At 34.4% G+C, this 25,347-nt stretch overlaps 3 protein-coding genes across 6 annotated transcripts; all 3 read right to left on the bottom strand.

Annotated features, from left to right (window-relative positions):
* Positions 1 to 869: 869 nt before the first annotated feature.
* Positions 870 to 3,359, bottom strand: LOC115983742 (transmembrane emp24 domain-containing protein p24beta2). Its single transcript, XM_031106508.1, has 4 exons — positions 3,129 to 3,359; positions 1,416 to 1,602; positions 1,202 to 1,309; positions 870 to 1,003 (listed from the first exon to the last, which is right to left on the bottom strand). Exons 1-4 carry the CDS (start codon positions 3,339 to 3,341, stop codon positions 870 to 872), a joined length of 642 nt encoding a protein of 213 aa, XP_030962368.1. The 5' UTR covers positions 3,342 to 3,359.
* Positions 3,360 to 6,755: 3,396 nt separating this feature from the next.
* On the bottom strand, positions 6,756 to 11,822 carry LOC115983562. 4 transcript variants are annotated; one of them, XM_031106274.1, is made up of 7 exons: positions 11,424 to 11,449; positions 9,998 to 10,124; positions 8,874 to 9,158; positions 8,665 to 8,713; positions 7,990 to 8,281; positions 7,617 to 7,686; positions 6,756 to 7,156 (listed from the first exon to the last, which is right to left on the bottom strand). In XM_031106274.1, the coding sequence occupies exons 2-7, from the start codon at positions 10,001 to 10,003 to the stop codon at positions 6,968 to 6,970; spliced, it is 891 nt and encodes a 296-aa protein (XP_030962134.1). In that variant the 5' UTR covers positions 10,004 to 10,124; positions 11,424 to 11,449; the 3' UTR covers positions 6,756 to 6,967. The 4 variants fall into 4 exon arrangements, with proteins under 4 accessions (XP_030962134.1, XP_030962130.1, XP_030962131.1 ...); XM_031106270.1 differs by lacking the exon at positions 9,998 to 10,124 and having other exon boundaries at positions 11,424 to 11,822; XM_031106271.1 differs by lacking the exon at positions 9,998 to 10,124 and having other exon boundaries at positions 7,990 to 8,278; positions 11,424 to 11,822.
* Positions 11,823 to 15,180: 3,358 nt separating this feature from the next.
* On the bottom strand, positions 15,181 to 20,695 carry LOC115987340 (indole-3-glycerol phosphate synthase, chloroplastic-like). The gene is made up of 10 exons (XM_031110867.1): positions 20,468 to 20,695; positions 19,505 to 19,762; positions 19,209 to 19,385; positions 18,445 to 18,519; positions 18,250 to 18,294; positions 17,986 to 18,150; positions 17,312 to 17,390; positions 15,974 to 16,056; positions 15,809 to 15,877; positions 15,181 to 15,590 (listed from the first exon to the last, which is right to left on the bottom strand). The coding sequence occupies exons 1-10, from the start codon at positions 20,615 to 20,617 to the stop codon at positions 15,498 to 15,500; spliced, it is 1,194 nt and encodes a 397-aa protein (XP_030966727.1). The 5' UTR covers positions 20,618 to 20,695; the 3' UTR covers positions 15,181 to 15,497.
* Between the last annotated feature and the right edge of the window lie 4,652 nt (positions 20,696 to 25,347).

Below are 25,347 nucleotides of genomic sequence, written 5' to 3'. Positions count from 1 at the left end.
CAACGAACTTCTCAGAGTCTTGTCTCTACTAACTTTCCGGATCCCACAATTTCGCTTAATTGTATCTGCCACTCAATGGCTTCTTCCAATACTTTCCAAAAGCACCAAAACTTTCCTCAACACTCAGAAAGAGTGAGGTAAGTGTTTGAGCTAAGAACTTCTCAAGGATGTATAGATGGAGAGGTAGTAGAGGAAAACCAAGAGAATTTGTGTAGATGATTGTGAGTATGACAATTTCTAACTCTCAAGGGTTTTCTCTCTGAAAATGACTCCTTTCAATTTTGTAGGTAATGAGGGTATATATAGTGTGTGTAAAGAATATAAAAAAACACTTTTCATTTTTGCCAAACAAAGAGTTTTGCGAGTACCTTGCGAGATGGCCTTTCTCACGAAGTACTTGCGCAATGACAAGCTGGCATGACTCTTCAGCTTCTAGTCATGTGCTTCACACATGGCCTTTTTGCAGGTTCCTTTACTAGCGAGCTAATCATGAAACTACATTGATCTTCATTGCATGCTTGATTCTTCACCAATCTCTCACACTCATCTCTTACAATTAAACCTACATAAATACAGGGAAATGATTGATTGAATTACAACCAAATTTGGCACGGAATTAAAGCCAACAAAGACCAGTTGAAAATCACAACTTTACAATGCTAAAACAGAAACCTTTGTTCAAAAAAAAAAAAAAACTAATAAATTAAGGGAAAATTTCTTTTAACAAACCATGGTTGCCATATCATTGAGGGTGTAGGCAACTTAACTAGCGAGATAAGTTACAAAACTATAAATAAAATGAAGAAGCAATGGTTACATGATATCTCGACCTTGTAATTACACATCCAATATATTGGCCATGAACAAATCTAAACCCTGGATGTCCCAAGTTTTCGTTCAAATAAGCGGCGCAGAAGGTAGACTTGGAGGATGCTAGTCCCAATGAGTGCTGCTGATTCAAACACTGCCTTATGTACTGCTCTCCGGCTCATTGCATCATTAACTGGAACATTATATAGAAAAAGAACCACCACAAGTTTGTAGCTATTACCTCAAGTACAAATTAAAAAGTCTAATCCAGAATGACCTTTGAATGTGTGTGTGTGCTCGCGCTCACCCATGAGCTTGGATTCATTATTGAGTAGACACATCATACATTCAAATTTTAACACAGAAAAGAAACTAGTTCCTCAGACAGTACCTATTGCCTTGCGATCAGTCTGAGCCTCTAACCAATGTTGTTCAAATTGGATGTTGTAAAGGGCTTCCTCCAACTTTGCTATCTGTTCCAGCAAGGGGGCGAAATGCTCTGCAGAGATCAACAACAAATCCAGAGATCATTCTTCAAAAGAGCTTGGTAAAAATTAAAAAGGAAGAAGGATTATTAAGGAGTAAAAAGAAGCGAAGCCTCTCACCATCTTTTGCTTGCTGATCAAAGTATGTGAAGTGATCAACATGTACATCAAAGTCAATAGTTCCATGGTAGGGAGACTTTTTAGAGAAACTGAATTGATATAGCCCTTTCCTTTGAATTTTAAACTCAAATTTCTCACTTGTCCTATCATGAAAATCTTGAATCAGCTCGCCAGTAGGTCCTTTTATCTGATAATCTCAACATAATAAAGAAATTAATAATTACTCTTTGGCGAAGGATTACAAGGAAAAAAATCCAGTGAAATTCAGGGCAACTATGTGAAAAACAATCTCAAGTTCATTAATATTGAATTTTCTACGTGATTAAACAATATACATCTTTGTCCATCCAAAGTGTGACACTAAAAAGTGCCAGTCAATGAATTGAGTTTTTGAGTCACAAATAAATCTTTTGTTGGGCTTCACCTGCAAAGGAACTAGAAGTATCAGATACATATGTAATCCAAGCTCTCATGACTATTTACTGGTAGATTTAGAAATCAACAATTCCCCTCAGTGATTCTACTAATGTCTGAAAATATATAATGAGTAGGACCAAGACAGCACATGCATTAATCCTTCATCCATCGAACTCAAGAGGATTTGATATATCTAAATATAGGACATATGTTCTCTAGAAGTGAAACCTTTTAACCTTCGTGTTCATCGAACCTGTTCCTATTCTATATATATTCTCTTAGTCTAATTAGACACTAAAAGTCCATACATGGACTCCCCAAGATTTTGTTATCGTATTCCACCAATTTAGAAATGGGCATAAAAGAACCTTCAGTGACTTTTGCCTTCCGCTCTTAATTCATAAAGCGCATCAATCAAGAAAGAGTAAGCAGGCTTATTTAGAGAGCACCAAAGTCTCCACTATTAGGAATGGTGAATTTAATTAGCTCTAATACCATTATAAATTACCGATTGTTCCGAAAGCTTAAGTTAATATAAAATGATGAATTTTGTCATTAATTTAATCATTATTCTAACACTTCTTTCTTATTCAGCGGAATAAAATCAAAAGTATTAGGGTTGTATCCTTTTCCACTCATCCCACAATTTCACATCTCTCTTGCGCATTCTGGCATTCCCACAATAAGCATGAAATATTGTGTTCAAGACACTAAACTCCAAACTCAACCCCAACTCAAGAGGCTAATTACTTCCCCACCATATATTACCCTCCTTACAATGCCCTACAATCAACTGGGACCATAACAAGGCACAGCTCATTTCTTTTTGCTTGGACCAATAATTGTGCTTCTTCACAACTACTGTTCATACTAATAAAAAATTGTTCCAACTTCGTATATTTGATGAATCAAAAAATAAATTAAAATAACAGCTCCATCGAACAAAACAACATAGGGTGCACCATTCACTACTGTATCCTTTTTGTTCATTTAACTTAACAACTAATATCATTTTACTAATAAGTCAAAGTGCATATTTTCAATTGTCAACTAGTACTACATAACCATAAAAACAGAAATAGAAAAGAAGTATATGTCAGCATTCATTGAAAAAAAAAAAAAAAAAACAGCACCAGTAATTCACTAAACATGGCAGAAAACAATCTACAAGCACAAGAATCTTCAAAAGCAAGGACATATGGTAAATTATCATTAGTACACAAAAGTTTAAGCTATTAAAAAACTGTGAATTTAATCATTTAACCATAATAAGATCATGTATAAACAAATGCATACCACAAGATCAACACTGCTGTGATCGTAATGCCAAAATGAATTGACCTTAATGACAACGAAAGAAACATGAACTGTGTCCCCATCATACTGTAGATTATGTGACAAGCAATCTTCTGTGTCTATCACAAACCTTATGCCTTCGGTTCCTTTTGTTGTGAATAAAAACAGCACCACTATGATCACCACTGCATACCTCAGAGCCCACCATTCCATTTCTACTAAATATTTAGTTTCTAAGCTCTGGTTACTGATTTCATTACAGATAGAGAGACAGACACGAATGTTATGTTAGAATGTGTTTCTTTTGTATGAGAGTGAGTGACGATGACGAGTTCTGAGAAAACTATGTGGTCAAACCGTACGATGTCGTCAGGGGCGGAGCTACATGTTAGGGTGGCCCCCCCAAATTTTTGAATTTTTTTTTTATTATATAGAAATATTTAATATTTTAATAATTAGCCCTCAAAAATGGGACTTGCCCCCCCCCCCCAACTATTTGAGTTGGTCCAATAATGTTCTTAAAAAAAATTGTCCAATTTGTCTAATAGTTATAGAGAATATATTATTTCTCAAATTCATTTTTTATGGTAAAATGTGTTCTCATATTGTTTAAAATTTTGGATCATTTATGTCTTTAAACACTTTATTAATTCAATTGAAATTTTTTTACTCACAATGGTAGACAATTTGGTAACTTATATTGAAAATGAAAATTGTAAAGATTTCACTATGGAAAATGGTGAAAGATTAATTTAATTCTATGAAACATTAAATTTTAAGGATTCATTATGAAAGATACTAATTTTTTGTGTTTATAGATACATGTGTTTGTGTATGTGTACAAAAGTTTGTATAGACTAATAAATTAGCAACACAAATCGGCTCCCCCAAACAAAAATTTCTGGCTCCGCCCCTGGATGTCATTTTCCTTGTCTTTGTTTAAATCCGGCGAGGCATTTTATGATTGGGTGAGAAAACAGCCTTCACCAATGGAAATATCCCATGTTGAGATCGTTACGTCTAATTAGTTGTCTTATAGATTTTTTTTTTTTTTTTTTTTTTTTAATTTTTAAAGGAGTGACTTTATACACTTGTTAAGGAAGCTTGAAAAGAATCTCATCTATATTAAAAAATAGCAAAAGTTAATAAAAATTGTAGCAGTACAGGTCACGATTGTGTGGTAATCGTTGTGCTTAATCTCCCAATTAACATGTGTAATACTTTAGGTATAGCTCACAATTGGAGGTCCCAAGAAGAATTGGGTTGAGAATTGGTGGTTAGGAACGGTTGTGTGTTGTCAATTGAGCTGCCTAAGGAGGTTCTCAAGTGGCCGAAATGCCGTTGAAGTATCTCCAGCTGGACTACTTCTTCTCAAATATAATGTGATATCCTCTTGTTCACTCATGTTTCTCTCCCCAGAAAAAGTTCCAACCCCTTCTCTAATGGGCTTCTCCCCTCTTATACTATTTCGTTAGTAGATTGGTAATGATGAGAATATTCCACCTATGTGTGGGCCCTACCATTTGCAGGATATGGGTGGCTCTTTGGGTCTGACTCTAGACAGTTGTTCTAGCATGTCTAATCTCACATCAAGGGGTGGTTCCCCTTAACTTCATTACTGTAATGATTCTCAAGTAACTTGAACCTAACATCGAGGTCTATGCTCTTATGCTGGACTCCTCTAAGACATTATTTCTCACCGGCGTTATTTCACCTATCATAGTCACTTGGTAACTAACGTGATGGTCCAATTTGGACTTGGTACATGTTTATTGGGCTAAAGGTTGATGGGCCTCACCCCGAGTTCGATTTGGGCCAAACTTTGTCCACCCACAAAAATATTAACTTTACTGCTTTAAGTTAAAATTGACTTGACTCCATATAAAAAGTGACTCACTATGATATAAAATTTTACATTAACTTGTGCTCACATAGCCTTTAATTTATCCATTTTTTGATGACCAACTTAGGAAATTTGACCATTTGGATATGGAGGGTGTTCAATGGAGGGGATAATTGTGTCGTTTATCTTTTTGTTTTTTTTTGTTTTTTTTTTTTTTTTAATTTTTTTCTTTTTTTAGAGCAATGATAGGGATAATATAAAATTTAATGTGATAGTATATAAAATCATCCATGTTTATTAATGTTGTAATTCACTAAATCATTTAACCAAAGTTACATGACTATTAAGTACGTTATATGACTAAAAGTATACATTTATAATCTTTTGAGTTGTCACATAGTACGGGAGTAACTTTCCACTAATGTGGTTTGAAGAAAAATCTTTGACTATTTTTTTACTATCTCTTAAACATGACAAATTCTAAAATTTTAGCTTTAAGCTGCTTGAAAATTTTCATATAACTAGGTGTGCTCTAATTTACGTATGATTAATAAGTTTGTAACAACAATGTAAAGTTGTAGAGTTGTATTGCTTTATATAAATTATATATGGTCTTTACGATGAATGATAAAAAATTTTAAAAGTGATTTATAAACCCTAACTGCATAAAATTTTCTTTTAAATCAATTTGGAGGAAAATTCCTCCAATCCATACATGACAATTTGAAAAACTATCCACTTATATTTTAGGTTATGTCACTTGTTTAAATAATGGAAAATGCTAAAGGTACTATAAATTTTACTACATAAAACTTAGAAACTGATATGACAATAGATATGATTAGTGGGACTTAACTATCTTATAACTGAATATTTAAATTGCCTCTATATGGTGGATGACACATCAAATAATTTATCAGTTTAATGATGTAGTAAATCCTATAGTACATGTAGCACTACTCATAAATAATTAAATGAATTTTATGATTTAATACATATAGATGGTCTTAATATAGATGGTCTTATAATAGTCATGTAATGAGTTAGAGAGTACTCCAACCCAATTTGAAGATGGAGTTTTTCCATATCTGCATGTACACAAAATTATGTAGTTGGAAGCGTAGTGACTTCAATGCTCAATTATGAACTAGTGCAGAGCATTTACACTCAGAAACAACACTCCTATAGAGAGGTCTAATTATTGCTTTTTCCCCTGCAGATGCCAACCAGAGAAAGCAAAGTTAATGGTAACAGAACCAAATGCACTTCTAAGCGAATAGAGACCAGCACAATATATTCGACAGAATAATCCTGACATAAAGACAGCTATGTTTGTCACAGGAGTGCAAACAAAGATCAAATACATGAGACCAATTCCTTAAAATTAGGTGTTTGTAAGGAGAATGCTTTTAAACTCCCATGCAGGCAGTTGCCACAACAGAAGGGCAGTAATCTAAACAGACGTTTATAAAGCATCCTTGATTCTTATCTCAGGCATACAAGCTGTACTAACTACTGCTATGACAGATTTGTTTCACATGAAACTCCAGATTTCTTTCCCTTCCTATTCTCTACAAAAATATGCACCTGGGGTTGGGGAACACGGCTCAGATTAGTACGTAAAACCTGGAAAACCTTTTCTCTTTCCACCACTTACAGTTTAGTCAATTGCAAACATTCATTTTCCAAAAGGGAACACCAAGTGATCATAGACATATTTGAACTCCATTATAAGTTCAGCCAAAAGTATCCAGATATTAGCAATAGACAACTAAAAACATATATATCAATGCACATCTTTGGATAGAAAATTGCTGAGTACATTTAGTTTCAAAAATTTGTACGCCAAAAACCCCATTTGTGAACAAGTACATTGGAGTCCGAAGGCAACTACATGTGCATAAGAGATGGTGCATGACAAACTAAGTGACTCATTTACATTGATGCCAGCCTAACCCTAAGCATATGAACAAAAAACTGAATTTTAGCTCAGCAGTTACAATGCTTGATGTAGCAGTAAGATATTTTCAACATCCAAATCTAGCTTCTCACGCAGTCGCTTTTGATGATTAAAAAATTCCACATATAAATCCTTTAGCAGCTTAGCCATCTTGTGTTCTTCAGTTCCAACATGGACAACCTTTATTCCTTTGCTACTTCCAAAGCTCATATTCTGTAATGTTCTCTGCAAATTGTAAATGCCAAATCAATTAGTAATCTGAACAGTCCCCCACCCCACACACACACACACACACACACACAAAATAATATAATGTTAAGTAGAGAATTAAATTTTGTAGTTACTGTTAAATTTAATCTTGCTTTTGTTGTTGGGGTGAGGAATCATTGTTAAGAACTAAGAGGTCATGTTGCACAAATATGTACTCGAACCAACAAAAGGCATGTAATTATGTACTTGAACCAAGTGTTCTTGCAGGTAAAAGGTGAGATTATATGCAGAGATTAGTCAAACATGCTATTGTACCACTAATTAATAATGGGGCTGTATGCCACACACATGCTGCAACCCTCTAGTGCTTCAGAGTGCAGCATATCTTTCAATACCAATATAACTGAATATGATCTATCACTTAGCAATAACATATTCTACTATATAGGCCAAAATGCTGAAATGCAGTGCTTGCCTGAGATTGGATCCCAGTCGAAGCTCTCAGTGGATTATGCCTTGTCATTTTCTCAACTATCACCCATGGCCTGCAGATTAAGTAACAAATACTAACTCTATAGTGATTATACTAAATAAAATTAACCCAAAAAGCATGATAACAGGAAACAGAAAAGGGAAAGGGATCAACAATGAACCATTTGACTAGCACAGGGCATTTATTTATTTGAAGCATGGTGTAGAGCACACTGTTTTCATTTAATGAGCCAAAAAAAATGTGTCAATTAGATACAAAGCAGTGCCTATGGGAAAAGAATTCAAGGAAGAAACAAAAAGAGGTACCAACCTTGAAGCTACAAAGGTGAAACTATAATGCATATGACATTACATACCTTCCCCCTGACGACATGATGATGTGCTTGGGACTATCCAGGAAATCAATTAACTTTTGAAATTCCTTTTTACTATCCAATGAAAGCACTCCCCGTGTTGATTTCTCTGAAGAAATATTTGGGAAAATGTAAACTTCAGGTGATACAGAAGTTGCTCTTTGTATGAACTCTGCAATCATTGAGGGAGACGATCCTTTATCCAGATTCTCAAGTAGTATCACATACTCATTTCCACCACCCCCAAAATCCATATCCAGTATACTACTATCTGAATGACTGCCAATCCTCTCTGCTTCAGACATACATAAACACAAAAGAAAAAATACAGAAAGAATCAAAATGGGGAACCAGTTTCTAAAACACTATTGGATACGATGGTAAACTAATGCAATTGACAAAAGGCAATTAATACTAAGGGACATTCATCTTGGACAGAATAGTTATATAAAAACAATGAGTATGCTAGGAAAAATTCAAAATTTAACTCATTTCAGTGTTATTAAAACATTCGGAAGGCCAAAGATACAAGTTACAAAAGTCCTCTGTTTAAAGGAGGATATTGCCCTAGCTAAAGCTGAATAACAGGAAAAGACAAGACCAAACGAGCCCAGGTATTTGGGATTTAGGACTCTTGAGATCAGTCTAGTTGAATCTCCACGGTGCAAAAGGACAAACCTTCAGATGAGCAGATTTTACTCACAGACCGCTTGGCACACCTTGTGTCCTACAAACAAGCATGTATTATGTCAATACTAAAAGATCATCCAAGCAATTGAGTATGCCATACAATTCTAAGTTGTCTCATTAGTCATTTATCAGGTTAACAAAGATTTCTTTGTGCTTTCTACACAAAATGAAAGAACTCCATACATAAAGTAACCTACCTGGTTGGCAAATTGAGGAAAACTTCGCTTGAGCTTGACGTTTGGGCTACTGTCTCCTTTAGAAATCAAATCAGGGTCAGATGTCATTACAAATCTCTCCCCAGCTCTTTTAAGAAAACAATCCAACTTGGGATCTATTTGTTTACATGACTGGACTTGACAAATGTTTTCAATAGTAGTAGAAGACAAGTTTTCAGCATTTGGACCATGCATCCATATGAGGAAAAAGTTACATAAGCACTCCTCTTCTCCTCCTTCTTTACGAGCATGCGCATGATTTTCAACCTACTAAAACATGCCCATCAGATCACTTGTAAAATGACAACCCAAATATATAATTTGAGATGCAGAGAATAGGATAACCTTAACTGATACAGGAAACTCAGTTCTCAACAATGACATGTTGTAACTGTTAAAAGACAGCAAAACTGAATTGATATTTGTAGTACAATACTGTACATCAGAAACTATGTATAGGGAACCTAGCCTAACCCTATTATGATTTTAATAGAACTAGGCAACTTGTCGCACAAGTAAAGGTTTACAAAGATGAGTTGACCTGCAAGTACAGACTTGCAGATGGGATTGCAACAGATTTGGACCCAAGCGCCCTAATATATCTAATAGTAACCAACCAGCTAGAGAGTCCCCAAAGGGCACCATTTAACCAAAAATGAACTAATATGCACTAATCAAGAGAAAACTCCCAGGCAAACTCTTTTGGAAAGTAATTGATTAAGAAATACATATAACCAATACAAACAGGAAGTAAAGTTAACCCCCGAATTATGCAAATTCACCAGCCCAACTCTATAGGTGAAAGAACAACAGTGTGATGAAACATGATCAATATAACAAAATAGATTAAAAGGCAATCCAACCCCATCTGATATATGACCCACATGAGATAATCTGAGATTGTTATACCATCAAACCACATGTTCAGTGCAAGTAAATTAATATTTACATACCAGCCACAAACTAATCAAATGGATTTACCCTTTACTGTTGAGGCTAAGAGGAAAGAGCAATCTTTTCTTTGCTTATAATTCAAACCAATTTTTTTACAAAATACAATAGAACCTTGAAACTTATAGTGTCCACTCTATGATGATTGCTCTTACCTTCATTCTAAGACACCAATTTGTTTCTTTTTGTACATAAGGGATTCGAATCTAGATCGCCTATTCAAGGTTCATTCCAAGACACCAATTGGTTTCTTTTTCTGTATACAAGATTCGAACCTAGTTCCTTATTCAACGACAAGAAACTTTAATAGTTGAACTAAGTGGAACCCATCAAACCAAAGTTGTATCACAATAAAGAGGTAAACATTCTCAAACTTGAATGCCACAAAGACAAAAACCACAAAGAATACAAAGCTTCCTACCCATTAACTTCCTAAAAAATATAAATTACTAGTTAAGCTACCAAAGTTGTATCACAGTAAAATGGTAAACTTTCTCAAAATTGGATTGCAAAAAAGACAAAGACCACACAAAACTCAATTATTTCTACCCATTACTTTCCTAAATAAGCCACACACACAACAACAACAACAACAACAACAACAACAACAAAAAAGAAGTAATTTCCCCATTTTCCAAAAATCACATATACAAGCTCAGTTAAGTTTCCATGGACTCATCTTTAAAAAGTAAATTCAAATATTCCAACCCATTACTTCCCTTGGGAAAAAAAAGTGATTTCCAAGCCCCATTTCAAAAATCATTTATATAACAAGGTTCTATCACAAAAAAGAAGTTTACTTTCTCAAAATTGAAGTCAGGAAAGACAAATACTACACCAAATTCAAATATTCCTTCCCATTACTTTCCTTAAAAAAAGTGTAATTCCCAAAACCCGATTTCCATAATCATAAATAAAAGCTCAGTTAAGTTTCCATGCATTCATCTTCAAAGTGTAAACAAATATTATTCTACCCACTACTTGACTAGTTGAACTACCAAAGTTATATCACAACAAAGAAATAAAATTTCTCAAAATCGAATGCAGAAAAGAAAAAGACCACACAAAATTCAAATATTCCTACCCGTTAATTTCCCATTACTTTACTAGTTGAGCTACCAAAGTTGTATCACAATAAACTTTCTCAAAAATGAATGCATGAAAGACAAAGAAATACCCATTAATTTCGGAAAAAAGCACCAAAAAAAAAAAAAAAATGTAATTTCCAAACCCCATTTGAAAAAATCATATAATACAACTACCCCAGCTAACTTTCCATGCAATCATTCATATTTAAAAGTGAAATCAAATATATATCACAACCCATTACTTTCCCCAAAAAAAAAGTAATTTCCAAACCCCATTTCAAAAATCATACATTACAGCAATCTCAGTTAACTTTCCAAGCATTCATCATTAAAAACTGATAGCAAACATTCCATCCCGTTACTTTCCTTAAAAAACCCAAAAACATAAAAAACATAAGTAATTCCCAAACCCCATTTCAAAAAATCACAAAACACAACAATCCCAGCTAGAGAGAGAGAGAGAGAGAGAGAGAGAGAGAGAGAGAGAGAAGACCCCATCAACGAGAGCATCATAGAAGCGAATATCGTCTTCACGGAAAGCAAAGGAGGCGCAAACGATGTCGCCTACGGAGACTTTAGAGCAATCAGAGTCTTGGAGCTGTACGGAAATGGGTCTGAAGCGCTCGCTCAAGTTGTGAATGTCTCTCTTGCTTTTCAACTCGCTTCCTCTCAGAACCTTGTCGCACTCCTCCGAGAACCCACAGAACTTCACCCTCAATACGTCGCCGTTTTCCTCCGCCACCACCCTCACGCTGTACCACGCGTCGTCCACGTCCGCTCTGTACTCCATCTCCGCCTCCTCCAACCACGACGACATGTCGTTTTTCGACTCTTTCGTGTCGTTTTTTTTTTTTTTTTTCTTTTCGAATTTTGACACCAACCAAATTGTAAAAAAATTGTACCTTTTTTTTCTCTTTCTTTTGTTTTTTTTTTTTTTCAAGGAATGAAATGAACAATATGATTGTTGCAAAAAAAATTATAGCACCACAAAAAAATGTACAATTTTTATTACAATTCTCCAAGTAGCTAAATGTGATTAGGAGAGAGAAAGTAATGGATACATTTGAAATTTACAGACAACTATACTTTTATGTAAAAGTTGTGAGTTTATTTGTAGAAGTAGAATAACTCCCATTTATTGGTATGAGTGCTTTTTTGAGATAATTTCAACCTATAACGTCCGCTACTAATGATAGCTTTTATTCAACCATCATAGCTTTTTATTTTCGTTGATTTTTGAAAACTAGAAACTGAAAACAGTTTTTTGCATGTTTTCAATTTTCTTCACAAACTGAGTTTTGAGAAAAATTTTCGTTTTTTGTCCATTTTGAATTGTCAAACAAATTTTTTAGTTTCAAAAATAAAAAATTATTTTTAAAAACAGAAAATAAGGAGAAAAAATAGTTTACAAACATACTCATATTAATTACTCAATTCAGAGTTGCACCTTCATTGTAAATAAATTTCTTTCAATGTAAAAATTTTGGAAAAATGATGAATCTTTTGTTTGTGTTTGAAATTATTTGAAAGAAGCATATGAAAATGATTTCCTTGATCATGGAAAAGAAATTACAAGGGGCTCAACCATCTTCTTCACTGAGTTAGAGTCATGTTTGGAAAGTTAAGATTATACCCAGATTTTAACTCCCATTTTGATGACTATATATAACTCTTACTCTTCCCTTTTGGTGGCTTCATTGTTTGATTCCTTTCCCACACTTTCGATGCCTATTTACCAATCCAAGGCTTGAGGTTTACTCTATATGTACATGTATTTTGATACCTAACATATACCGAATTCGACTACATTTTTTGCCTTTTTTCATGAGACTCCCTTTTTTGAATGACGTTCTATCCTTTTTGCAAAACATCATGCTAGAGTATCACTGCAGTGATCATACAAGCACCTATCAATTTCTGTGATATTCACAGGCATTGGTGGTACTACTACTACTTCTCTTTTTCTGTGATTTTGGTCAGGATATTGTATGTCAATTTGCTACAGATGAAATTGTTCAGAATTCCTTCTTAATTAGTGTGTCTGTCAGTTCATAACCCTGACGAAATTAACAAGCAACCAAATACTATATCAATTTAGTGTATATACGTATTAAATTCTTTTTATCAATTTGTTGGTGTAGGGCTTAGTATTTCAACATAACTATAGATCTAAGATTTAGAAATTTGGTTACTAGGAGATATCTTGTACATGGGCATATTCACCATCTCTCTCGTAACACGCTTTAGGTTTACATATTGTAAGAGAAATAATGCATATAATGAATACATGAGATAATTATTGGGTTATAAGAGCCATCACTATGGTTGGAGCCAAGAGATTGTACACTCTTGGTCTTGTATACATTGTCTATATTATATATTTATTAAGGGTTCTATTAAAGAGTATCTTTGTTTACATATTAAGATAGAATTTTATAATGTAAATGAAACAATTTTATAGGAAGTCAAGCTAGTTTCAACTTAAAGTCTATGTTATTGTTAGCTTTCACTATTTCTCAACGTAGGTGGAATCCTTTATAGCCTCCTAAATGATTGCACAAAGGGCACTAGTTAACAAAATTCATTTAATAAAACAATGATCTACTTCTTTCTATCCTTTTTGTTCTTTTGGTTTTTTGTTTAAATAATTTTTGAGCAAAGCACAAAGCTTAGGTGCAAATGCTATAGTGATGTAGGGTCTTAATAATAGTTGCCTTTGTGTACTTGTTAAGGTAGAATATTGTAACGTAGTCAAGTCACTTTTTATAAAGAATCAAGCTAAGTCTTAGCTTAATAATCCATATTTTTATCAACTTTTGTTATTTCTTAATGCAAATAGAACCCTTTTTAAACCTCCTTAACAAGTGCACAAAGAGCACCCCCCCCTTAAGAAAAGCCATTTAGAATGATTTGCTCCTATCTATCTTATCTCTTTTTTTAATGGTTTAAAGAATGGTCCTTTTTTTCCCGTTTTCTTTTGATGAATAAAAGACTTTATTGAAGGAAAGAAAACTACACAAAAGAGTGGCCTCTTTTACAATCACATCTACAACACTAGGAGGCCAGTGACTACGAGACCATTCGGCTAGTTCATGGGCCGCTAGAATTCGCCTCACGTAAACCCAGCTAAAGGAAACATAACCAAGATCGATAGATATAGAATTAATAGCCGATACAAAACTAAGTAATCCCCAAGGAACTTGATCAATAGGAGCTCTTATAGAATCTATGCATATCTTGGAATCACTTTCCACTACGAAATGGGGGGCATTCAACTTTGTAGTAATATTAAGCGCCAATCCCTCATGGACAACTTTGTTTCTCCACATCCATATACGGTCAAGACTCAAGGCTCCAAACAAAATGAACTTCTCTTTTCAGCAAAAGCCATTATAATGATTTGCTCCTGTATGTAATTTTTTTTTTTTTTTTTTTAATAATTCTTAGGTACTCTTGGAGTATAGAGAATGGTGCTTTCTCCTCTCACATTCATGGTGGAGTCCGCTTATTAAATTCATGGTGTGGTCTACCATGAATGTGAGAGGATGGAGCACCGTTTCTCCGTGCTCCAAAAGTACCTAAGAATTTTCCATTTTTCATTTTTTTTGGTTTAAAGTTTTGACTAAAAGACAAAGCTTAAAACACAAATCTTTTAAGTGACTTAGTTTACGTTTTCAAATTAAATTCATTAAATTCAACCATTTGGCTGTATAGACCAAGAAATCATATGATTAAATTTAAGGGTCATGTTAATGGTTGCTCTTTTTTTTTTTTTTGATAGGAAATGGTTGCTCTTAAGACAATTGTTAACAAACCATTTTAGGAAAATTTTAACACAACTTTTATAGAAAATAGAAAAAATTGTCTTAACAAATTCCCTAAAAGCTTTCATTAACATTTTCCTAAATTTAATTGCCATGAAGATGTAATAGCATGATTGCCACGAAAGAGATGTAGCAGCATGATTAAATTTCATTCGGCTAACCTAAGGTATAACAACTTAGGTATCACCCACAATACAAGGCAGACTTGATGTGTAATTTTAAAATATTGGGCATATCAAAGGCTGACTAGTCAAAGGGTAGACACGACATGATTTTATGGGTCTGTATGACTTCCTAGTGAATATTGATGATGAGTATTTGGCATTTATGCTTGAGATAAGTTCTTGGTTGATTACAATAATGTGACTGCGACTCTGATATGTTGAAAATGCACTCAAAAGCATGTTTTGTAACATCAAAATGCTCTAAAAAATAATATAAAGACATTCCTTAAACAAACAAAACACACTTAGCGTTTTCATGTTCACTAATTTTAATTACATGTTAGCTTTTCCATTACACAAACGCAACTTCAAGCAAAATTTATACTAGACCACACATTCTTGCTTTATGCATAATCAACTTTAGTATCACAAATGTCACTGGCATTCTTTAGAGATACACGTTATTCTACTACACTTTTGGAAACTACATGGGGATACAGCCATGTGGGGCAGGCAGAGACACAAACTTATGGTCGCAAATGAATCTGCCACTCACAAAAAAGGGGTGTATAAAACATTCTAATTTGGACTCAAAGAAATATCTTTGCCAAAAAGTCCAGCTATTCCCTTCCCAGGGTCACTTTGTTTAACGATTGACTCTCCAACCAAAACCTGCAAAGGAACAATACCAATTTTCAGCTAATTTACCCAAGAAGGTTGTAGGATGAGGCATATTCGGCTAAATTAATGCATGAACGAGCTGTTACGTAGGTCAGAAGCCTTGTGGCTTAGTGACACCATCTGGTCTTCCCATGAAGAGAACCTGGGTTCAAATTCCCACCACTCTCCACTTGTATGCAAAAAACAAAAACAAAAATTTTGAAACTTACTGCTCTAACACCAGCTTCTTGTACAAAAGCGATATCATCCGGAGTAAACAATCCAGATTCCCCAACTACCTGAAGAATACAAAAAAGAAGAGAAGTCATCGAAATAATACAAAGTTAACATATACGTTTTAGTGAGTTGCCATGAATGGTAAATAGAGCACTTACCATTATGCCTTTGTCACGGATCCTTTGACCACGCTCTCCTTCAATAAGCCTCTTTGTAATACCTATATCAACCTCAAAAGTTTCTGCAGATAGGCAAAAATTAGAGTTGTTGGTCATTAGTATTGTGAGAATGTTTGAATAGTTATGCATGTAGGTCTGATTCTATAAACCCAAGTCTTACATATATGGCCAAGATGTCCTAGTGCCAATCAAATAACTAAACCTATAGCATATTAACCCTATCAGTTACTGCAGTTTTACGATGCTGATTCCCCATGCAGAAAACCAACATATATTGGAAGCACACACACAGCCTTAGGCTATCATGACAATAGCTAGCAATATAAATAATGTGTTTTACTTAATAATTGAAAACGTGTTATCTCTTACGTGACTGATGCAGACATAAGTGGTTCATTAGAAAAGCAGCAAAACAATTAATGTGTTTCTTGAAAATGAGGCCCAAAGCTATGGAACTTGGTTGTGGGTCTTTTGTCAAAATGTAATGGAAGGAATAAGGGGGCAGAGGCAATGAATGTTATCATGGAAAGTGACTCAACTGTAAGTTCAAGCACAAGTTCAAAATGACTTTATTCCCCCATATTTTGAGAAGCTAAAATTCAAATTAAACTTTAAAATAGTCATAGATTGACTTTCGCTAAAAAAGAAATTGGGGGTAGATTACACTAACCTCTGTCAGATATACATATATAACCCCTTAAGACTAGTTTGAATATTGATAAAATGATTAAATTCATCATTTTCTAATAGCTTCAGGTGGTCCTAAATTCGAACCTTGTCTTTGCTCTACCTCCTACTTCAGAAAATTTTATGTGTTGGGTCCCATTTATTAAGGGGAAGTCTAGACGCACACCTAAGGGGAGTATTAGAATATTGGTTAAATGATTAAATTTATCATTTTCTAATGGTTTAAGTTTTTTGGAGAATTGGTAATTTATTAGGACCATTTGCGTGTTATTACAAATTGAGTTTATTCAAATTGAAATTCATTCAAAAATATGTGTTTACTAACCAGCCTGGTAAAATGATAAGGAAAATCATAAAAAATAAAATAAAAGTAATAACCTTAGGTAGCTAAGTGTCATTTCTAAGAATAGGAGGAGGTTTCTAACATTTCCCCAAACCTCAAAAAGGTGAGTGTAATTTACCCAGAAAAGAGACTAGTATCAGATGTTATATATAAGTTACAGAAGAAAAAAGTTAGTAATGATATGTTTAACTAACAATTATATTAAAAACTGAGGGAAAAAAAAGAAAGAAAAAAGAATAAGAATAAGAGAAAGAGTATGCCAAGTCACAATAGCTGAAAAAATTTACCGAGATTCCGGTTGTTGATGCCAATAAGCTCAATTCCTTCAATTTCAAGAACACGATCAATTTCTCTCTCATTGTGCACCTACAACAGGAGCAACAATAGCATGTTCAATAATCTAATTTGTGAGGAAAAATGTTATCTTTATCACTTCAACAAAACTAATAAACTCAAAGTACTAGGAAGAAAAGAAAATAGGAAAACCAAAAACCGTCCCATTCCATAAATTCTTGCATTCAAGATAACGACAAAGACAACTAACAGCATAAAAAAACTGTTGTGAAACCAAAACTATATTACAGTGACATTTTTTTTTTTTTTAGAGTAAGCTTTAGCACCAAGGGGAGTGCGATTGTGCTACCCATTGGGAACAAACATTTAAACCAACAGTCAAGCATATGCAAAAGTTTGCCAAATCACGTTCATATGAGAACTAGTCTGGAATGGGTGTTACTTTCAAATAAAAAAATTGGTCATAAAAGAGCAACCTAGTCACAACTTGAATCGCATCTCTTTTCATATAAATAAACCTTTATGTGATATAGAAGCTCATTATTAAGTCAGAGATTATGGTAATCATATGTTTTACCACATGAAAGGAGAAGACTGTGTCAAACATCTTCCAACTACAAGAAAATTTGCAGAAACATAACAAAGAATATTAAAGCACCATCTGTACCTCAACAAGTGTTGCCAAACCAAGTATCTTGCAAATCTTAGTCATGTATTTGATATCAAGATCTGGCAAAACAGCAGCAATTAAAAGGATGGCATCTGCGCCTTTTGCTCGAGCATTGTAGATCTGCCATGCATCTACAACAAATTCTTTGCACAATAGAGGGCACTGCGTATTTTGCTAGTATTAGACACATAACTCATACCAATTACTAAATAACAGCTTGCACCCTATTTTAGACTAAGCAAAACAATTCCGGGAGCAAACCTTTACTCCAGCATTCCTTATCAACTCCAGATTTTCAAAGCTTCCCTACATTGAAAATTCAAACGAAAGTATGAGGGTTTTTTTTTAAAAATTAATTCTTTTAGCTTCAAGAATACAAACTTCAAAAAAATAAATTTATTCTGGAAACTTTCAAGTTATAAGAATTCCCAGAAAGATTAAAATAGATTTATTTACCTTAAAAAACTTTTCATCTGTCAAAACACTGAGACATGCTGCTCCACCTCCCTCATAAGATTGGGCAATTTCAACCTATCATGAGAAAATTTCAGAAAAAGACATAAAATTTGACAATCACAGAAAGATAGAAATAAATATAACCTCGAATTCTGCACTGGTACAGTTCTTGAAGGACTTATCAGGCTAAGAGATGGAAGAACTATAAGACTAATTAATCTTACTCAGATAACTCAAGAATCTGGCCATCTCTCTAGTGCCTTAGTTTCAAATAATTCATTCTCTCCTAGAACGAATACCATTTTACATTTACAGATATAGGACTTACCTAATCAGGAACTGCTGTCCCAAAGCAGCACTGTTTACTGATTTAAGATAATGTATTCAAATTCCTAGACAAGTAAACTTTTAGTACGTAATCAAGGCATGGACTCTTTATCACTTGAACCAAGCTAGCAGAAACTCTTAACCATTTTAAATAGCATTCAGTGAGTAAAGGTGTGAAGTTCAATGACAATAAAAATGCAAGCAATATATTCATTAGAAATTTCATGTATGGTAAAATCCTAGCAAAACAACTGTGGCCTTCAACAGTACCATTTCAAACAACTTGGGTGGAACAGATGATGATGATAAAAAAGGCATGAAAAAAAAATCTGGAGTTGTACTCTTACAAACATGACATCAACAAAGGATCTTGTAACAGATACCTCCAAGCACATCGATAAAATTCAAGAAAAGACAAAGAAAGAATGTAGGCTCACTGGATTAAAGTCCTCTCTTAGAATTCCTCTGCTTGGAGAAGCCTTTTTCACTTCAGCAATCAATCCAGGCAGTCCAGTTCGTAGATTTGCTTCCCTAAGAGCTCCAATAAAGTCTCTAGGAGGAGGAGCATTCTCAAGTTCTTTCTTCAGTGCTAAGAGAGGCCTTCTCTCTCTTAACTGAAAAATGTTAGCTAATGACATTAGAGGGAACTCATCAAAATATTAAGAATAGGAAAAAAAAAAAAAAAAAAAAAAAAAAAAAAAAAAACAGTTTATAAACAAGTCAAAGAAATTACTCTTGCGACTTCCGTGTCCTTGTGCCAAATGATTTCTTCCAAAATGTTGCGAGGAGTATTGCCCTCATTCTGCAACCGAAACTCAAAAGGTCCCACATAGTGCAAAGGGGGTCCAGTTGGTGGCCTCCTCCTAATCCTTATACCCTGACTAGCAGCTACTTCATTTTGGAACATCCCCACTTCCCACTCCTTGACTTTAAGAGCTTCTTCAGGTACAGGTACTGGTGCAACTGTAGCAGAACCATCCTTGGACTCTATCTAAACAACATTAAGAACATAATTCAATCCCAAAAGAATTGTACATTTTAATATCCAAATAACAAAGACTTCAACAATCACAAAGATCTTTTTCAATCCCAAATATTTGCAGCTCAAGGAATTCTCTATTGCTCAGATGCAGTTACTGGTGGAACTGTAGCAGAACCAATCCTTGGACTCCTATCTAAACAACATTAAGAACATAATTCAATCCCAAAAGAATTGTACATTTTAATATCCAAATACAAAAGGACTTCAGCAATCACAAAGATCATTTTCAATCCCAAAAATTTGCAGGCTCAAGTAATTCTCTATTGCTCAGCATATGATATCCAAAGAAGCTAAACATATTAGACATAATCCAAGTATTTTCTAACTTGCCCAAATTTTCTCAAAAAACAAACAAAACTATTCACGTTCTTGAATTCAGAACTAAATAATACAATAAAGAAGATAACTTTAGAAACCCATTACAGAAAACTCAAACACCCACATGAAAACAAGCTTATATACCACACGCATTTCACTATAAACATTGAATTATCCAAAATCCAGAAAGGAATTGAAGGGAAAAGTAACTATAATGAAAACAAACAAACAAAAAAGCATAAAATCACAGAGAAAATGAAATATAATCCAACCCCATTACTCAGAATTGAAGCATTGACACAAAACCCGTTTAAAAAAAAAATAAATTTAAAAAACCTGCTGAGCTCTAATGGAGAACGAAGAAGAAGTAAGAGAAACCGAATTTCTTGTAGGCAAGTCCATTGAAATGGACTTTCTCACAGATAATTTGTTGGGTCTGTGAGTTAGAGAAGGAACCGTTGCCCTCAGAGAAACCAAAGCCTCCATTTGTGTTTTGGTTGAATTTTCAGATTGATTGAATTAAAAGGTGTCGATCTAAGTATTAGTGGCGTGTGTAAATTTTTTTTCCTTTTTTTATAGGATTTCTAAGATCGAGACTATGGGCTTATTACGTCGAAAAAAGAGTCCAGATTGTTGTTATAAGTTATGCGTTACGAAAGATATTTGTTGCGGCGCCTATGAGATTTGTAGAGACTATGTGTGTGGTCACACTAGGGCTGTGTTTGGTTCGCGTAAAATCATTTCCGGAAAATATGCTATTTTCCGGAAATGCTATTTTCCGGAAAGGAAAATGTTTTCATGTGTTTGGCTGTCACAAAATTCATTTTACGGAAAATTAATTTTGGTGTTTGGTTCGTTTAATCAGTTTACCAGAAAATACATCAAATCCGGCGAAACGCTCGTCCGACGAGCAGCCGACGAGCGTCCGACGAGCGGCGCTCGTCGATCGACGATCGCGCTCGTCGATCGACGATCGCGATGGACGAGCACGCTCGTCGATCGACGATCGCGATCGTTCGATCGCGATCGTCGATCGACGAACGCGATCGTCGATCGACGAACGCGATCGTCGTTCGACGAACGCGCTCGTCGATCGCGCTCATCGATCGACGAGAGACGAGCGCGCTCGTCGATCGACGAGAGACGAGCGCGCTCGTCTGTGCTCGTCGATCGCGATCGTCGATCGCGTCGCTCGATCGACGATCGCGATCGTCGATCGCGCCGCTCGTCGGCGCGATCGTCCCTCTCTCTCTCTCTGATCTGGGCTCTCTTTTCTCTCTCGCGCGATTGTCCCTCTCTCTCTCTCTTTTTCCGGATTTCATTTGAAGTGAAAATGAAGACAGAATTCATTTTCCGTGGTCAAGGCTTCAAATTTCGGTCAACCGGAATTCGATTTCCGGAAAATAACGTTTTCCGTCACAGCCAAACACCCCATTTTCCGGAAATTGATTTCCGGAATTCGTTTGAAGTCGAATCAAACTTCTGTAACCATTTCAGGTGTTTTTGACGTATATCACTTACTTTTATGTAACAAAAAGTGTCTGACGTATTGATGTTTGAATTTTTTATTTTTTATTTTTTTAAGGGAATCTTTTGATTTATTTTTTATTTTTAATTGAGGAAGTAACACCCAGAACATTAGATTTGACAAATTAAACTTTTTTTATTAGTTTTTTTTTTTTTTTAATCTAAGAGATTTTAAAGGTGTATTTAATTTTTTTTCACATTATCATCTAATTATTAGTATAATATATGCATATCATAATATCATATGACTAAATCAGTTAGATTTTAATGAAAAAACTCTAACAAATGTTTGATTTGTTGCGTACCTAGTGTTCAAATGACAAAGTATGCATTTGAAAATGGCTTTTAAATTGGCACTTAGCTTATTTTATGCATTATTTGAGAGTCTTTACGTGAGTGCTTAAAAAAAAAGATTTATTTCAAATTTGAGTTAGCTTATTTCTACCCCCTATGTGGGTTCCACTTAAGCTTGTTTTTATCAAAAAGTCACTATTTTGCAATCTGATTAGATAAGACTCGTATAATTTGGTGACATTATCCAATTATCAAGGCAAACAACACGTTTATCAAAAAAGCAAACAACGCAACATTCAACATTCATATTATTATTGTTGTTGTTGTTGTGAGATTAAGTTAATTTAATTGGTTAAATTTTTTAATGATTGAATAATGGATTTAGAGTTCAATCTCATTATACATCAAAAAATGATTAGTGTATTAATGATTAGTGTATAAAAAAAAATGATTAGTGTATTAATTTAATGATAAAGTTATCATTAAAAACAGATGGTATAAATGGGTATAAAGTTGTAACGGCCAAACTTCTTATTTGACCATTGTCAACACGTGTAAACTCTATAATGAACTTTTTGTAAAAGAAAAAATAAGAAGAAATGTTAAAACCTGTTGAGCTCTAATTGAGGAAGAAGCAAAAGACACAGACTTCCTTGTATGCAAGTCCATTGTGGGTCTTGGAACTGACCTTCTGATTGAGAATTTGTTGGGTCTATGAGTGAAAGATGGCAGTGTTGCTTTCAGAGAAACCAAACCCTCCATTTTTATTTTTATTTTAATTGAAGTTCAGATTGTTAGAGGCCTTCACAGTCTGATTTTGATGAGAGAAAAGGCAGACTGAGAGCCTGTTATATGGGAGGGTAAAATATATATGTGAGTGTGGTAAAATTGATGTACAGAATAGTTTTTGGTTGTGCTTCAACATAATCTTCCATACTAGGCAAGAATTTCATAGTTGGTTCTCTTTATTGGATTGTGGTAGGTGGTCAATATTTTGCTATTATATTTATGATTAAAGGAAAGTGATAATATTAGACATGGCAACTACTTGTCCCAATAAGACTACAATCATGTATAAAAATAAAAAATTTAAAAATGTAATCTGTATGCCACGTCTGTTAGGTAATGAAAATGTGATTTTTGGTGTATTGGACTACTCAAATGAAATTTAGAATCCATGTGACTTTCATTTATCACATGCAGATGTACGTGCTGATTGTTTGGCCAAAGAAAATGAATCTTCTGAAAGGGACAAGTTGTATTATGATTTTTATGGGGTGGTATAGCTCAGCTTCTTTGTATGACTTTCTATTATAACGAACTTCCTCAAAAAGAAAGAAATTAAAAAAGAGAAAAGGGGGAGGGGAAGGGAAGTGTCAAAGAATACAGGGAAAAAACTATATATGGAAACGAATCTATCTCCATGAATGCACCTACTTTTTTTCTTTTCTTTTTTTCTTTTTGCAGAAGAAAATGTACCTACCCTTTGAAACATGGAATTTGAACATTTAAAAACCCTTTTATTTTGCAAAGGTTGTCCTATGTGGAAAACAGGCTTCACTACTTCAGCAACTACTAAAGTCTTAATTATTGGTGGGATGTTGATGTTGATTATCGAAGATTAGAAGTTTAAGAAATTTATAAACATGGGGAATTTTGTTGCAAAGTGTGCAACCTTACTTCAGAATAGATAGATTGGCATTGCCATATGTATATGCTTTCTATTCTTTTGGATAAACATCATAAACATTTAAAACTTATGAGGTTTGTGAGGATTGTTGTTTGTAGGTTATAGTTGAATTAGATTGGCACAGATAGAAAAGAAAAATAAATTAGAATATTTGATTGCCAACACTTCACATCATTTAAGTGGTCATGGAAGTAACATATGAGAGAAGCATACTGCTTGTATTTATGATCTGGGTGGGATTGGGTACAATGCTAGTGTCCACAGAAATTTTTATGGGACAATGTGCTGATTTGGAATTGTGTTAATAGATCTCATGTGCATGATTTGTATTATTCTATGTATCTCAACCTGCATTATAAAATATATTTTCAAAAGTTAGATGAGCCTATATGTATTATTTATTTTTCTTAAACTTAAACAATGGTTTTTTTTATTAAGGAAAAATGATAGAATGAGAAGCTTTATACAAACCTCCATGCTAGCAAACCACAGTTTTTGACATTCTTAATGTTCTGGTTCTCTGGTGGGTTTTTAAACATACCTCACTCAATGAAACAACCAAAGAAACTTTGTTCATAGATGCTATGACTTTCAATTAATTCCCAAGCATCTTTGTGTTTTCTAATTTGGTGCTCCATTTTACTAGACATCAATTAGCTCTTCTTACAGTCATTAAGGATGTCCTTGCCTTAAATTAGAATTATGCTAATATATTGGCTCTCAAGCTGCCAAAAATTTTTTTGTTTGTAAGGCGAGGGGTGTGTAGATTATTGTTGACACTGCGTCTCCTGCAGATCATGCTCATGTAACTGGAGAAATGCTAGTGAATTGAGTGTTATCTTCTGGAGCTAAAGAGGACTTGCTGATGACTGTAGAAATGGTGGTTGGTTCTGCTTCTGCTGATGACTATGCTGTCCTTTGATGGGTTCAGCTGCTAACTGAGGAAAGAGGTTTTTCATAGGATGTATTCCAATTGAAGCTACTATGGATAATGTGCAGTTGCATTTCAGTCAGTTTGGCCATGCTTTGGACTTGTATCTTCCCATGGTAAAAGTAGTGGATTTGCATCTAGGTTAATTGAGAATGGTGTAGAGGGTTTGCTGATGAATATTACTTTCTGCATTTTTTTTCTTGACAACTATTTCAAAATGCTTAAACCATGGCCATGCAGCATGTAGTTGGATGTGTTAAACCTTCTTGGGTTTGTTCAAGGTTTTAAATGGGCTTGCTTGCCAAGAGATACTTTTACCACCCTATCTATATGGCAAAAATTCAAAATTGCACAAGACTAGTAATGGCTAAAATCAAGATGGTGAGATGTGACTACAAGGCGGAAAATGAACACATGATTGAGGGCAGCACTAAATGGAAAACAAATGATAAATATTCTGCAAAATTCATCCTAGGATGCAAATTGAAATTTAGTAACTATTTAGAGGCTTTTCCTAGTGCTAATTGATTGCATGGTTTTTTCACGTTGTTATTTGCACATCATGTAAACTGATTTTGTACTGTAATTTCATACGCTTAGTAGTATGTATCACATCCTTTTGGGTGTTGCCCATATGTTTTTGGCATGACTAATGTCATGATGCATTTTTCTTCAGGATGAAAGAATGGGCAGAGGTGTGTCCTAGCCTCTTGTCGGCTTTGGGACGTGCTTGGGCCTAATAGGCCCTCATGTGGGTAGCCGGAGTATTAAAGG

This window comes from Quercus lobata, chromosome 4 (assembly GCF_001633185.2).
Source record: "Quercus lobata isolate SW786 chromosome 4, ValleyOak3.0 Primary Assembly, whole genome shotgun sequence".
Lineage (NCBI taxonomy): Eukaryota > Viridiplantae > Streptophyta > Magnoliopsida > Fagales > Fagaceae > Quercus > Quercus lobata.
The sequence above is the reverse complement of the archived record's forward strand: the minus strand, read 5'-3'. Positions and strand labels throughout refer to the sequence as shown.

Coding starts and splice junctions, on each gene's coding strand:
- LOC115983742 (XM_031106508.1), bottom strand. CDS start 3,341: ATGGAATGGTGGGCTCTGAGGTATGCAGTGGTGATCATAGTGGTGCTG. Junction 1,310..1,415: donor TGATCAGCAAGCAAAAGATG/GTGAGAGGCTTC, acceptor TGATCTCTGCAG/AGCATTTCGCCCCCTTGCTG. Junction 1,004..1,201: donor GACTGATCGCAAGGCAATAG/GTACTGTCTGAG, acceptor ATAATGTTCCAG/TTAATGATGCAATGAGCCGG.
- LOC115987340 (XM_031110867.1), bottom strand. CDS start 20,617: ATGGAGGCTTTGGTTTCTCTGAGGGCAACGGTTCCTTCTCTAACTCAC. Junction 19,763..20,467: donor TCTCCATTAGAGCTCAGCAG/GTTTTTTAAATT, acceptor AATGTTGTTTAG/ATAGAGTCCAAGGATGGTTC. Junction 16,057..17,311: donor CATCAACAACCGGAATCTCG/GTAAATTTTTTC, acceptor GCCTATCTGCAG/AAACTTTTGAGGTTGATATA.
- LOC115983562 (XM_031106270.1), bottom strand. CDS start 11,747: ATGTCGTCGTGGTTGGAGGAGGCGGAGATGGAGTACAGAGCGGACGTG. Junction 8,282..8,664: donor TAAAATCTGCTCATCTGAAG/GTTTGTCCTTTT, acceptor GTATGTCTGAAG/CAGAGAGGATTGGCAGTCAT. Junction 7,157..7,616: donor CGACTGGGATCCAATCTCAG/GCAAGCACTGCA, acceptor TACAATTTGCAG/AGAACATTACAGAATATGAG.